The sequence below is a fragment of the Mauremys reevesii genome, linkage group 4, assembly GCF_016161935.1.
Source record: "Mauremys reevesii isolate NIE-2019 linkage group 4, ASM1616193v1, whole genome shotgun sequence".
NCBI lineage: Eukaryota > Metazoa > Chordata > Testudines > Geoemydidae > Mauremys > Mauremys reevesii.
The window spans coordinates 96,160,298-96,174,939 of NC_052626.1; the positions used below are offsets into that span (position 1 = coordinate 96,160,298).

The window sequence follows — 14,642 nt, forward strand, 5'->3', positions numbered from 1 at the left end:
GCTTCACTTAACCTTGGAAATTTTCCACGGAGGTACTTGAAATCTGCTTGTGTTTTGTCAATGGCCTTGACAAAATTCTTCATCAGACCCAGCTTGATGTGTAAAGGTGGTAACAAAATCTTCCTTGATTCAACAAGTGGTGGATGCTGAACACTTTTCCTCCCAGGCTCCAATGACTGTTGGAGTGGCCAATCTTTCTTGATGTAGTGGGAATCTCTTGCATGACTATCCCATTCGCAGAGAACACAGCAGTACTTTGTGTATCCAGTCTGCAGACCAAGCAAGAGAGCAACAACCTTCAAATCCCCACAAAGCTGCCACTGATGTTGGTCATAGTTTATGCACCTCAAAAGTTGTTTCATGTTGTCATAGGTTTCCTTCATATGGACTGCATGACCAACTGGAATTGATGGCAAAACATTGCCATTATGCAGTAAAACAGCTTTAAGACTTGTCTTCGATGAATCAATGAACAGTCTCCACTCATGTGGATCGTGAACGATGTTGAGGGCTGCCATCACACCATCGATGTTGTTGCAGGCTACAAGATCACCTTCCATGAAGAAGAATGGGACAAGATCCTTTTGACGGTCACGGAACATGGAAACCCTAACATCACCTGCCAGGAGATTCCACTGCTGTAGTCTGGAGCCCAACAGCTCTGCCTTACTCTTGGGTAGTTCCAAATCCCTGACAAGGTCATTCAGTTCACCTTGTGTTATGAGGTGTGGTTCAGAGGAGGAGGATGGGAGAAAATGTGGGTCCTGTGACATTGATGGTTCAGGACCAGAAGTTTCATCCTCTTCCTCTTCCTCGTCTGACTCAAGTGAGAATGATTCTGGTGCATCAGGAACCGGCAGTCCTTCTCCGTGGGGTACTGGGCGTATAGCTGATGGAATGTTTGGATAATGCACAGTCCACTTTTTCTTCTTTTGACACACCTTTCCCAACTGGAGGCACCATGCAGAAGTAACAATTGCTGGTATGATCTGTTGGCTCTCTCCAAATCATTGGCACTGCAAAAGGCATAGATTTCCTTTTCCTGTTCAACCACTGGCGAAGATTTGTTGCACAAGTGTTGCAGCATATGCGTGGGGCCCACCTTTTGTCCTGATCTCCAGTTTTGCAGCCAAAATAAAGGTGATAGGCTTTCTTAACCATAGTGGTTATGCTGCACTTTTGTGATGCAAAAGTCACTTCACAAACATAGCAGAACTTATCTGCACTGTTCACACAAGTACGAGGCATTCCTACCCTGTCTCTCCTTAGACCAAGCTGGACTGGAGATTTTGAAGTCCAGTTGTCAGAATTTTCCATGGGAGGTGGTGTGGGAAGGAGGGTGGTCTTTCCCTGGCAACCGCAGCCCTGGAGCGGGGGACAGACGCCTCTTTCTCTGGCCGCTGCAGCCCTGCACATCCCAGATTTCCTCCACCCCCTCTTCTCACCCCATTGCCCCCTCCCAACTACCCTCTATTCCCCCCAAGGCCACCACCTCACCTTACATGTGAATTTTCTCCAGGGTCCAGGCACCTAATTAGTGGAGCTGCGGGGTGGCCCTTCATTCTCTTGTGTGCAGCTGCCCAGGCACGCACCTTAGAGGGAACTATCCGCAGACCACCTGCATGGAGCTCGCGGACCACTGGTGGTCCATGGATCACAGTTTGAGAACCTCTGGTCTAAAACTTCAGCTGGTATAAATTGGTGTGTGTCTGATATCAATAGAGCTTGTACTCCAGCTGAGAATATGGCTCTAGATAGTTGTAGTATATATGGAATATAGCCATTTTGCATTACAGTATTTAGACTGTGTTAAAAGAATGATTATTAGGATTAGGGGCACATTACTGTGTAATTTTGTGGTTCTGATTAGTTTCGGAGTGAAACTACAGAACTTGGGGTCATGGGATGCCTGTGAAGCAACAAGGAAAGGAAGACAAACAAGACTGCCATTCTTTCATGATACAAGCTTAGTTTGGTGCTGCTAAGTGTTTCCATCATTTTTAAGATTGCCAGTACTATAAAGAATGCACTGTAATTTGACAGCATATAAATGCTTTTTTGATAGAAGCACTAACAATGCAGGAGAGTTTGGCGGAGGTCACAGTTGTGTGACAGCATATTCAAGAGAGGTTGTGCCTGGCCCTGCATAAGGGGAGGAAGAAGGGAAAAATAGCCTTCTCTCTCCCTTCAAGCCCCACCCTTGCATGCCTGCAGGGGGCAGGTATAGTTCTATGGGGGATTAGAAACCAGCAGTATTAACCTACCAGATGGGGCCATGGGGAGACAGTGTGGAGCTGGTGGCTGGCCTGGAGTTGAGTGAGTGCTGTGTCCTTTCACAGGGCTAGGGAGTTGCTACAGCACTGTCTCCCACACACAGTCCTCAAACATTGCTCCTAGGGCTGCTGCTGTCAGGGCCGGCTCCAGGCACCAGCGCAGCAAGCAGGTGCTTGAGGTGGCCAATGGAAAGGGGTGGCACATCTGGGACTTCAGCGGCAATTTGGCGGCGGGTCCCTCAGTCCCTTTCGGAGGGAAGGACCTGCCGCTGAATTGCCACCGAAGCGGTGCTATGGAGCTGCTACCGATCACGATTGCAGCTTCTTTTTTTTTTTTTTTCCCGCCGCTTAGGGCGGCAAAAACCCTGGAGCTGGCCCTGGCTGCTGTGATGTGGTCTCCACCTCCATTCACAATTGGGCCCTGAGTCTGTTCTCTCGCATTGAGGAAAATGCCTTCAGGTTTCTTTACCTGGAATGACCAGAAGAGCAGAACAAGAAATGAATGACTGTTACTAGGTTCAGTGATATTAATCCGCTTCCAAGGAGCTGAGGGTCCCCCACAGCATACTTTGAGCGAGAAGAGCTAGTTGAGCCTGTCTGAAAGCTTCTCTTTTGCATAGTTTTCAACAATGTATAAATATGTTGGGGTAACAGATTGTTCTCCTGTTACAGCATGCTAACCATCTGGAGTGGGGGATGATTTCCAGTTTGCCACTGCAAATTTGTATGAGAGAGAGAGAGAGAAGCATTTCTAGGTTTTCTAAAACCTTCTAGTATTTTACAAAAAAGTGCTGATGTCTGTTAAACAGCAGTAGCAAGTCCAATTATTTAATCAAGCGGTTTCCAATTCCTTTCTCTAGGAGTGCATAATTGATGAGGATTGTGAGATAGGGAAATATTGCCAGTTCTCCAGTTTTGAATACCTATGTCAGCTCTGTAAAACCCAACATTCAGTAAGTACCGAATTCTTGTATTGTCTTAAACTGTCTCACCACATAAAGGGCCATTGTTAATGGCTGTAGACCAAAAGTGATATCTCTATTGGTTAAGTTCTGTTTTGTTTTTTGTTTTTTTTTTGGGGGGGGGGGGGTGTCACAGCAGCAAACACTGACTATGCATATACACAATGTTTTTTCTTGCTCTGCATATTCTTGTGTGTGTTATAAGGATTCTATTCACGGGTGCTTTAGTACTCAATCCAACTCCTGTTGACTTCAGCTAGAGTTCAATCAGACACTTATAGAAAAGAATTAGTGACTTTGCCGCCTAACGTGATAAAAATGACAAGTTGCACATTGCGTACATAAACTTACATGAACATGCTCCATTTGTGTTTGGGTAACTCCCTCCCGCATGGGTCATTAAGTGTTTGAATCTGGGAACTTAAGAGCAAACCTCTGCCATTTCAGCTAAAGGATTAACTCCCTCAGCTGGTAGCAACAGTAGGTTATCTTCTCACAGGGCTGGCCATGTTAGGAGGTAGTGCTCCATGTGCTTAGAGTCCTGCTAGGAGTCAAACGGAGTCTTTTCATTAATGTTTTTATCTCCATATCCAGATGTATTTTTCATTCATAGTCCTTTGCTAACCTGGAGTGAAACTAAATATTTGTTTAAAACTATATAGTCCATAGAGCCTAAAAGGAAGAAATAAACAAGTCCTGCTGCAAGTTCTTGTTACCCACAGGGTATTATATTCTAAAAACTGCTGTGTGAGGCCATGATTCTGCAAAAACATACACAAAGACATGCTTGAAAGACATGAATAGTCCTATTGACTTCAGTGGGACTCCTGGTGAACCTTCATTTTAGAAAAACAATCTTACGAAGAACCATTTTTTCCAGTTAGGAAGGAATCGCATAACGAAAGTGATGTCAAAGAACAAATCAACATTCATGTCATGTGCTGATGCCTCAACACATGGGAAATTGCTTTACAGTGGTTTAAAGAACAAGAAGAAAGCCATGCAGTTCACTGTACTGTAATTTACATACACTGCCTAGTTTTGAGATGTCCAATTTATGAAATTCTCAGTCCCTAGTTAGTTCATAAGATAGGAGTTCTAGTATACTCACATACTTAACGTTAAGCCCGTGTGTAAGTCTTTACAGGCTTAGAGCCCAAGTGCCAGTGAAAAGACCTGCTTGACAGTAGTTTAGTTGGCTTTTATTGTTTTTGTTTCATCATTGTACTACTAGGATTTAGATAAACCCAAAACAAGAACTGAGTGTTCAGGAGATTTTACATAAACATGAAATGTCCATGTTATGCATAGTGTTCAGTAGAATATTTGTAGCCTATTATATATTAAAAATGGGCCCTAGACACACTCCAGCTCTAAATAGCCTCTCACTGCAAGTTGGCTTAAGATCCAGTCCTGGATTCCTATCCAAATCTTGCAAATAACCCTTGCTTAATAATATGCAGGCGTACAGGCCCTGAGCGTAGTCCCCCATAAGTCTCACTCCCAGGAGGGGAAACCCCTCTGTCTTTGGGAGGCATGCAGTATGCATGCATATTGAGGTGGGCTGTACACAGAGAGAGAACCCTGTTGTCACAATTCTGAACCCTGAGGTTACCAGGAATCTGAGCTAGCTAATCAAATGATCTAAAAATGATACACAGTGCATATCGGGTTGTCTTCCCAGTTATGTACCATTGGTACATTTGGAAAGCTGTTGTCCTAGGAACTATCTTTCTCCAGGGACTTTGCTTCCCTCTTCCTTCCTTTAAGGAGGAGTTGGCCCTTTCTTTTAAGCCTCTTGATTATCAGCTAGAGGGTGCAGCACTGCTTTAAGGTGATTCAGATCTCTCCAGGATCTAGTTTCCCCTTTGCACTTAAGGTTAAGCACATGAATAGTCCAGTTTTAACCTGTGGGATTAGTCACATGCTTAAAGTTGAAAACACACGGAGAGCTGCTTACAGGATCTGGGCTTATCCTTACCAGCGGTTGCTGTGCTTTAGTGCTGAGTTCAATGCTGGTGCTAAAAAGAGAATTTTGTTGCAGTGATTTTTCCCCCTCCCCTTCTTCTAAGCCTTGCTCCCGAGATGTTGAATGCTGTGGAGACCAGCTTTGCGTCTGGGGTGAATGTGTGGAAGCTGCTTCAAAAGGCGAGAATGGCACAATTTGTGAAAATCAACATGACTGTAATCCTGGGACCTGCTGTGCTTTTCAGAAAGGTACACTGGTTTTGCTTTTTTTATTCTATTCATTTTATAGTGCAAGAGGATCTTCAACTCAGCTGAAGTAGTTAAATCTCTGTGTAAATTAATGGGTAATTTTCTCCTTTGCTCTGTGTTACTGTGAAGTGTGTTGTGATAAAACCTTTAGAATGCAGTTAGAGTTGGGAGGGAGAAGGCGCTTTCTACAGGACTGCATTACCGTGAAAGTGACATTCTTCAAACATTCGAGATCGGAATGGTGTGAGCAAATAGAAAAGTGCAGGGTATAGTGTGTTTGTAATGGGCAGCTACAGTCATTTGAAGACAATATAACAGCCTTGCCCCATTTTCATACCAAAGAAACCTAGTGTGTTTTACTTTTTGCCTTGTGGGGGAGGGGGGGGAATATTTGAGATTCTCAGTTTGTTCGGTCAAAAACCACGTTTGCTTCCCCTGAACGGCCCTTCCCACATTAGAGAGAGGGAGACCACCAGTACAGGCGATTACATATATGTGAGGTTCTAGCATGAAAGACTGTTGGGTATTATGATGCAGTCCAGTACACAACAGTGTCCTGGACAGGACATAACTAGAAGGGCACTGCAGAACCCCCATTAGCCCACAAGAGAGTCTGAGGTTTACAGAAGTGAAGCTTGACATAGTGAAAGGCAAATAAGAAATTTATTTCTTCAGGCCTGGGCCTCGCTCTTGCCACCCAGTCAATCCCAAGCCTTTGTCTGCTTATCCACGACAGTCTCGTGTGTCGCCCTCATGCCCCTCCTCCCTTCTGCAGTATTAGTGCCCAACCTTAACATTTCCTCTAGTCCAGGGAGACCTTTTTCTATGTTGCTACCTATATTGGCCTCTCCCATAACCAAGAAGCCGCCTCACATCTTTGGACTTGGGATGACTTCTGCTGCCTAGAACCATTTTATAAGAGTGCTAGGGAATGCCATGTGGAATGGGAAGAAGGCCCATTTCAGGCACCATCCAAGTTGAGTCAGTTGGGTGTGTGCAGTTTTTCCTTGTTAACACTAAATACAGAGCACTATAAAGGAGACTTTGCTTTGCAGAGAACAGTTTTGGATTCTTTCCTTGTTCATCAGGGTTTTCTTTATTTTAAAATATCTACAGAATTTGGTGAGCTTCAACAGCGACTCTTCTGTAAACCCCTCCCGTAAAGAAGAAACAGGAAAGAAGGAGCAACTTTAGCAAGTCTTCTGACTGCTAATATCACTTCCCCAAGTGGGACTCGTATCCTACTCGTGATCCCATAGAAGCCAATCGCAAAACATCAACTGGCTTCACAAGTGTAGGGCTGGATGTATAGTGGTGGGAACACACTGTTCCCTGATCCTGTTTCCTCTGTGATATGAGCCAGCAATAATTGCATTTGAAGCAGTACAATTCCAGTATCCTGCTGAAGATGATTTTAGCAACACAAATCCTTCACAGCAAATTTGACTCAAGTCAAAGTTAGCTCCTGACTTGATAAAAGATGCTTAGAACAAAGCCTGTAGCTGAGTGGTTCTCAAACTTTTGTACTGGTGATTCCTTTCATATAGCAAACCTCTGAGTGCGACCCCCCCCCCAATAAATTAAAAATACTTTTTTATATATTTAATACCATTATAAATGCTGGAGGCAAAGCAGGGTTTGGGGTGGAGACTGACAGCTCGCAACCCCCCCATGTAATAACCTCGTGACCCCCTGTTTGAGAACCCCTGCTGTAGCTGTAGGGGGAAAATCTAAAGTTAATGAAAACAGTGATTATTTTCCTGCCCAGAACAATGGTACTAATGCTTTAAAGGAGGTACTGTTTAAATACTACCACCACCTAATTCTTACATAGTGCTCTTTATCACTAGATCTCAAAGTGCTTTACAAAGGTGGTCAGTATCATTATCCGTATTTTACAGATGAGGAAACTGAGGGAATGTGATTTGCCCAAGGTCACCTAGCAGGCCAGGAATAGAGCTTAGGTCTCCTGAGTCCTAGTCAAGTGCCCTCTCCATTAAGCCCCACAGCCAGAACAGTGCAAAGGGACACCAGTGTAGATGAGAATCAGGCCCAATATATTATATTGTAAATTCAGCTTTATACCCCAGTCTCGGGCCTAGAGTAATTGCAGAAGATTTGTTGAAGGTTTCATTCTTTTAATCATTTTGGTTAATTGTGATCTTAATGGTAAAAGTCTGTTGTATAATCTTAGGAAAAACAACCTGCTCAAAGCTCTTTCATGAAGATTGCTGTTGTCTTTTTACATCACTTGCTATTGTGAGAATGACAGTTCAATAATTCAGTTTTCCCAAATACTGCTAAGATAAGCACCAGCAGCTGTAGGAAGTTAACTTTCTTCTTTGAGTAGCGACCCTATGGGTGATCCACATCTGCCTCAACATGGAAAAAAAAATCTATCATACCCACTCAATGCAGAGATTTCATTAGGGCTACTCTAGACTCCTTCATAGCCAGGCAAACTTGCGCAAGGACAGATTTACCACAGTGTCCAGTCTTGTTTCAGAGATACAACAAAGCCTGCAAACCACAGCATGGGCTTGTCTATGACTTCCAGGCTACATGGCAGCCTGTACATTTGTGATACAATTAGTAAGGCTATACTCTTGTCTTCAGCCTGCCTAATAATCGTCCATACCCCAAGCAAGCACAGTCTATGTACATGGGTGTCAGTACCTTGGAGGGGTCTCTACTCACTCTGTTGGTGGAAAGATCTATGAAAGGTGTGCAAGGACCGTCACTACAGACTACTCCCTAATGGACACACACTGCCAGAATCTCAGCTTCACACTCAAGGAAGATGGACTCCTCAGGAGGCTATCCTCCATATCAACACATTGGAGCGCCAAGAAGCTTGTTATGGAGGCAAGCACTTCCTACCCCACATCAGGGGCCATCCAGTCAGCATAATGCTGGACAACAGAGTAGCAGTGTATTATATCACTCATCAAGGAAGTGCAAGATCCCAGGCCTTGTGCACTGAATCTATAAAACTATGGATCTATCACACTGCATACAGATCTCAGTGCTTTATGTACCAGGACTACAGAACACAATGGCTGATTCCCTCAGGGGAGCTGAACAATGCGGTATTCTGAGAGAGATGCCTTACTTGGGGCCATCCAGAGATAGATTAGTCTGCAACTCCATTCCTTGGCTCTGCATACTGCTTTACACTTGTCATCTGGCTCCATTATTGCTGAAAGTCCTGAACAAATTAAAAAAAATTAGTTGACATCCTCAGAGCACCATCTTGGCCAAGGCAGGCAGGGTTCCCAGAATCGATCCACCTGTTTCTGTGACTGAACCACCTCACCCAGGAATCGGGATCAAACACTCATCTGAATCTGTCAAGCACTTCATTTCAAGGCTACTAGATGGCTCTCAGGTACAGAGCAAGATTGCTCCCCGATGTACAAATCCACCACGAGACCTCAGTGTAGTCCTCAAGGTGCTGCCAAAAACTCCCATTTGAACCTATGGCTAACTGTTCCCTGCTTAATCAGTCCCTTAAGACCATGTTCCTCGTAGCCATCTCCTCAGCCAAGAGAATAGGGGAGCTTGGAGCCTTGATGGTTGACTCCCTATACAGTGTTCTGTCATGACAAAGTGACACCATGTTCACACCCTCCCTTCCTTGCCAAGGTTTCCTCAGAATTTCACATCAACCTGGAGATTCACCTCCTGGTGTTTTATTCCAAGCTTCGCTCTTCAAGAGACGAGTCGAGCCTTCAACACATTGGATATAAAAGCCCTTGCCTTCTGCCTAGGGAATACTAGGACCTGTTAGGGCTTCACCCAGGCTTTATATCTCAGTTACAGAAAGGACAGGTGATTTCCAACTAAAAGACTATCCAGATAGGTGGCAGGATGCTCCTTAACCTGTTATGAAGACTCAGAGGTTCAGCCCCCTCTGAGAGTCATTACTCATTCCACCAAAGCTCAATCTACCCCAGTAGCCCTGTTGAAAAAACACCTATTTCACACATCCGCATTGCAGCCACCAGGTCTTTGGTACACACATTTTTCTGAGCGTTACACTCTTGTGATGACTTCCAGAGCTGACGTGGCTTTTAGCGAGACTATTCCATGATCTGTACTGAATCTGCCTCCTCAGCAGCCCCCTCCCTCCATGATCGGGATACTGCTCTGGAGTCTCTTGAAATGGTGCACCCATAGGGACACTACTCAAAGAAGGAGGCAAGGACACATTGTACAGTAACTGGAGTTCTTCAAGATATGTCCCCCTGTGGGTGGGTCCACTACCCGCCCTTCTTCCCCTCTGCTTTGGAGTCTCTCGTTGAACTTCCATGCTTAAGAAAACTGGAGTGGTGGTGAGTCCACGTCTTGTATCAGGGCATGAGGGTGTCCAGGGCACCCACCCATAGTTGACAAAAATCTTTGATCGAGTGCGCACAGGTATGCATATCCTGATGTGGAGCACCTGTAGGAACACACATCTTGAAGACCACCACTTACTGTACAAGCTAAGTGACTTCTTATCTTTGCAGTTTGCCTCTAATTTTTTTAATGGCAATGCAAGGTCTTTTGTTAATTAAAAGTCACCATCAGGGAGCGGAGTGTGTGTGTGTTTGTCAGGACCTGCATTTTGATATTCCTGAAACTGCGGTACTTCCAGAGTACTGATGTATACTGGAGTGCTTTCCTTTTTTGGTCATCTTTGCTTTCTATAGCAAGAGTCCAAACTACACAGCATTCTGGTAAACAACTCCTCTCTCCAAAGGGTGAATTTTACCTGTGTGCAGAGGGTCAGCATAAGTCCTCTCCGACATAAGTCCCACTTGAGTCCATTTTGCTTTTTTGATCTGTCACTGTAGTTTGTTTTTGATGTAGGCTTTTTTTATATAGCGGGGGGGAGGGTTCCTAAACTGATTAATACATTTGTTTGTGGGGACTTCTTGAAAACCTGACTATTTTTTTAATAACTGGAGTGCACATTTAATCCTTTCAAATAAATCATCAAAAATAATAAATAAATTGGAAAACAAGATGCAAACTCTTGCATCCAGATCTAAAACCAAAATATTCTGGTAGGTTTGTTACTGCTCACTGCTGCCTCCTTTGTAAAATGGTATGTTCACTCACTTTTATAAAATACCTCACTCTTCAGAGGAAGGGCATTACAGAAATGCAGTTATCAAGTTATTGCCAAATTGTTGCTGGCCTTTTGCTGAAGAGAGTGGGGATTGTCTTAGCCTGAAAATGAGGCAAAGCCACAATATAAATGGTTTGAAATCTTACTCCATCTCCTGGAAAGGCAGGTGAGAGATTGAAAAGAGCTCCTGGCTCACTGTGAATCTTTCCTATGCAGAACTGACTAGTTACCCTGTGGATCAAAACTCCTCATGGATTTATCATTTTTGCGTGCAGATCTTCTGTTTCCTGTGTGTACTCCATTACCTGCAGCAGGAGAACCTTGCCATGATCCTTCAAACAAACTCCTGAACCTGATCACATGGGAACTGGAACCAGATGGAGTGCTTGAGCGCTGCCCATGTGTAAATGGCTTGATATGCCAAACTCACAGGTAAGGCATGGGAAGGATCAAAAGCTTTTTTCACCAGAGACTCTTTAAACCCTTGTTTGTGTGAAACACCCCCACTCTGCACTGAGTAGTTCCTTGTTGCAAGCTGCTCAGTGTTGTGAGGTCTGACAATCTTGACTGCCTTTTTCACCACTAACTCTGGAAAAATAATCCTCACTGGTATAAAAATGTCTAAAGCCTTTTGCACTGTCCTAACAGACAGTGCAACAGTCTTTTCTCTGACTCCCGTGAAGCCTCGGAGGCTCCCTGCTCAATCAAAGCCCCAGCAGACTTGCAGCAGCAGCTTCCGGCTTCCCTGGAGCAGTCTGACTCTTTTTCCCAAAATAGAGCCCACCGCCTACTCTCCCTGCATGAGGAAGTCTCTCCCCCCTTTCCCCAAGGCATCATGGGAGTTATAGTCTCTAAGGCTAGATTGCAGCACACAGGTTTTCCCCTGGAACGCTCCTAATAAAGTTCAGAGGTCCCTCAAGTAAAGGGTGCCCACAAGGCTATGCAGCATCTGAGAAATACTGAAGGGGAGAGGAATCAATCTGTCAGTTGTGGCTGCTGCTTCTTTAGCTGGAAATACTAAATACTTAAACTTTTGGGGTATGTGAGATAGACACACATGCATATATTTCCCCATTTCCTGAGGAGCCCTACTAGGCCGTCTCTCATCAGCTGAGATCCAGTGCCTTGTCCTGAAGACTAACATGCAGAATATTGTGCAGACTTCTCTAGGAATATTTCTGGTCTGTCTCATCCTTAATGGAAAAGGAGGAATATGAGCCTATAATTTTTGCTGTGAACTAAGGCTTTCATTAGCAGTTCACAGAGCACCTTTCAACTCCCTGCTTTTTTTCAAAATTATAAAAATTTGACTTAGCACTTTTTAAGTAAAAGCAGGTCAGGTGTCATGAGGGGGTGGGGTGAGTGTGTGTCAGCTTTAGGTTTCCTAAAGCATTCAGGGAAAACCACAGGTAAATGAAATTACTTCACTCTCTGGTTGAAATAACATTTGTCCGTAAGTTTCCCATTACACTATTTGCTTAGCATTTAACAAAATAACACAATTTCCACATGTGCTCTGAGACATGATATGAATTAATGTTTTCACCTCTTCTTCTCTGCCCCACTCTCTCACCACATCAAGTTTTCTCTAGCACATCAACATGCAATTCATTACTGGGATTTCGTTTGAAGGAATAGTTCATGTAATATTTGGTACTGCACATAGTTCATCACAATCCATTTCAACACTGAAATTTTGAATTAGTTTGCAGTTCTCAGCAAGGATATATCAAACACATAACACCTGCCATTTCTTTTATCACTATGAAATAAAAGGATAACACTCAGGTGGGGATAAACCAAAGCTGAACAAAATAGGATTTGGATGTAGTGAACAACCCAGCCATGGCCACTACAATTATTAGCAGAAATGACTGGGACTTCTGGCAGTCACACATTTTGCCACAATTGCCTGATTTATTTCAGATAATCTAATGGTTACATAGTATGATAGGTGCGTCTGCCACAAGACTGATATGGACTAAGTTCAGCCTCCTTCATGAATTTACATCAGTTTTCATATACTGGATATTAAGAATAGTGTGGCGTAGGGCAAACATTTGCATATTTAAAGGAAATAGAAGTGGCCAATTTACACTAGCAGTCATTTTTCAAAATAGTTGCCCCTATAAAGTTGAAGTGAGACATAGCTCTGTATTAATACACCTGCTAATTAAACTGGCTGAAGTACTAAGCCCTACTATGGCATGTGACCCATGAGCACCTCCAAAATTATAGAGCGGGGTAGGCAACCTATGGCACGTGTGCTAAAGGCGGCACGCGAGCTGATTTTCAGTAGCACTCACAGTGCCTGGTCCTGGCCACCAGTCCGGGGGGGGGAGAGGGGCTCTACAATAATTTAATTTTAAATGATGCTTCTTAAACATTTTAAAAGCCTTATTTACTTTACATACAACAATAGTTTAGTTATATATTATAGACAGAGAAAGAGGCCTTCTAAAAATGTAAAATGTACTACTGGCACATGAAACCTTAAATTAAAGTGAATAAAGGAAGACTCAGCACACCACTTCTGAAAGGTTGCTGACTGCTGTTATAGAGCACAGATGGAGAAAGATCGAATTCCCAGTAAGCATGAACACATGCAAAGTCCCCACATCCATCACAAGGGGGGGGGGGGGGGGGGAGGAAGTTCCCTCTGCTTGTAGCTCATTGGACCTACTGTTCAGAGCAACAATAAAAATGTTTAAACTAGGGGGCTGCCCCGTTTTGAAACCAATAAAGCTGATCAAAACTTCCCAAATGTCAGTTTTGGCAAATTTCTTCTCAAAGGATTACCCCTTCCAATTTTTTTGTCCTAATATTTTAGGGCAAGAGACTTATAGCTCTGCCTCATGCATTATAATGGATTTCTTTAAAAATTCAGTCTTCAGCTTTCCTGAGCTGTGAATAACTTGCTATAATCAGCTGTCTTACCTCTTCAAGTGAATGGATTTGGAATTTGTGTTGTTGCCTTTCACCTGGGAGGGAGGGGAGTGTGTGGTTTTCCACTTTAATGAAGAACTGGAATGACGACAGCTCTGAACACTAACAGGCAGGATGTGTTTGCTTTCTCAACAGCCACAGCACCATGTCTGTATGTGAAGTGTCTTTTAATGAAACCAGAAGTAACGAAAAGGAAGAGCCTTTGCTCATGGATGAAATACCGTTTCTTGGTTTGATACCCAGAGACGTGCTTGACGATTATGAAGACAGCAGTATCATTCAGGCAGTGCGGAAGGAATTAGAAAGCCTGGAAGGAAATATTTCTGAAGAGACAGATTTAAAGGAGCCAGACTTAGCTCATGATCTGCTCTTTGGAGATGAGATTTAAATTAAACACAGGGTAGACTGGTCACTGATATGATACAAATTAAATTTCTAGAAGTGTCTAGTATTTTGCTTATATAAATTCTGAACACACACACTGCTGGATAGAAGTGCAATAAATAATATTTTAAAGGGGTTTCTTCCTATTCTCTTCCCCAAAACTTGCAGACTTTTTTTTTTAATCCAAGCAGAAGGTTGGACTAAACTGAATCAGAAAGGTCACAGGTTTTTTTTTTGGACTAGTTACTCTGTCCTGGGTACCAAAATAAACTTACTAGTTTGGTATTAAGGGAAATGAGCATAATGTGTCAAACTGTTAATGTTTCATACATAATCATTTAAATTATTGGTGACCCTCAAGTGAAAGTTTTGAGCATTGCATTTTCTGTACATATGTTTGGAATGGTTGTTATTGTTCTGGGGTGAGGAAGAACCCACTTCTTCGTTTAGGTTGATTATTTTCGGGCATTGGTCTTCAGCCATGTATGTGTTTCTTTTAAAAATATATAATCACAGTGAAGTTGCAATAAATATAGCTTCTGCTCAGTTATTTGAAGCCTGGGGGAGGCTGGGAAAGAGGAGAGCTTTATCCTTAGTTTCAGAGAAAGCACATTGTAAACAGCTGAAAGTGAAGTTTGGTACTGAGGAGGTGGCAAAGGAGCTCAAACTCATGTCGCACCACTAGCTGTACAGGTTTTGGAGGACTGGGCTGATAGCTTAAACCAGCATCTCTACTACACAGCA

General features: G+C 43.4%; 1 protein-coding gene across 2 annotated transcripts in view; it reads left to right on the top strand.

Annotated features, from left to right (window-relative positions):
- DKK3 (dickkopf WNT signaling pathway inhibitor 3) overlaps positions 1-14,429 on the top strand; it is a 55,568-nt gene extending 41,139 nt beyond the window's left edge. For both annotated transcript variants that reach the window (XM_039538662.1, XM_039538661.1), the window contains exons 5-8: positions 3,134-3,226; positions 5,308-5,452; positions 10,844-11,000; positions 13,650-14,429. In XM_039538662.1, the coding sequence (XP_039394596.1) occupies positions 3,134-3,226; positions 5,308-5,452; positions 10,844-11,000; positions 13,650-13,902 (648 nt within the window). In that variant the 3' untranslated portion in view covers positions 13,903-14,429. The remainder of the gene's footprint in view (positions 1-3,133; positions 3,227-5,307; positions 5,453-10,843; positions 11,001-13,649) is intronic.
- The last annotated feature ends 213 nt before the right edge of the window (positions 14,430-14,642 follow it).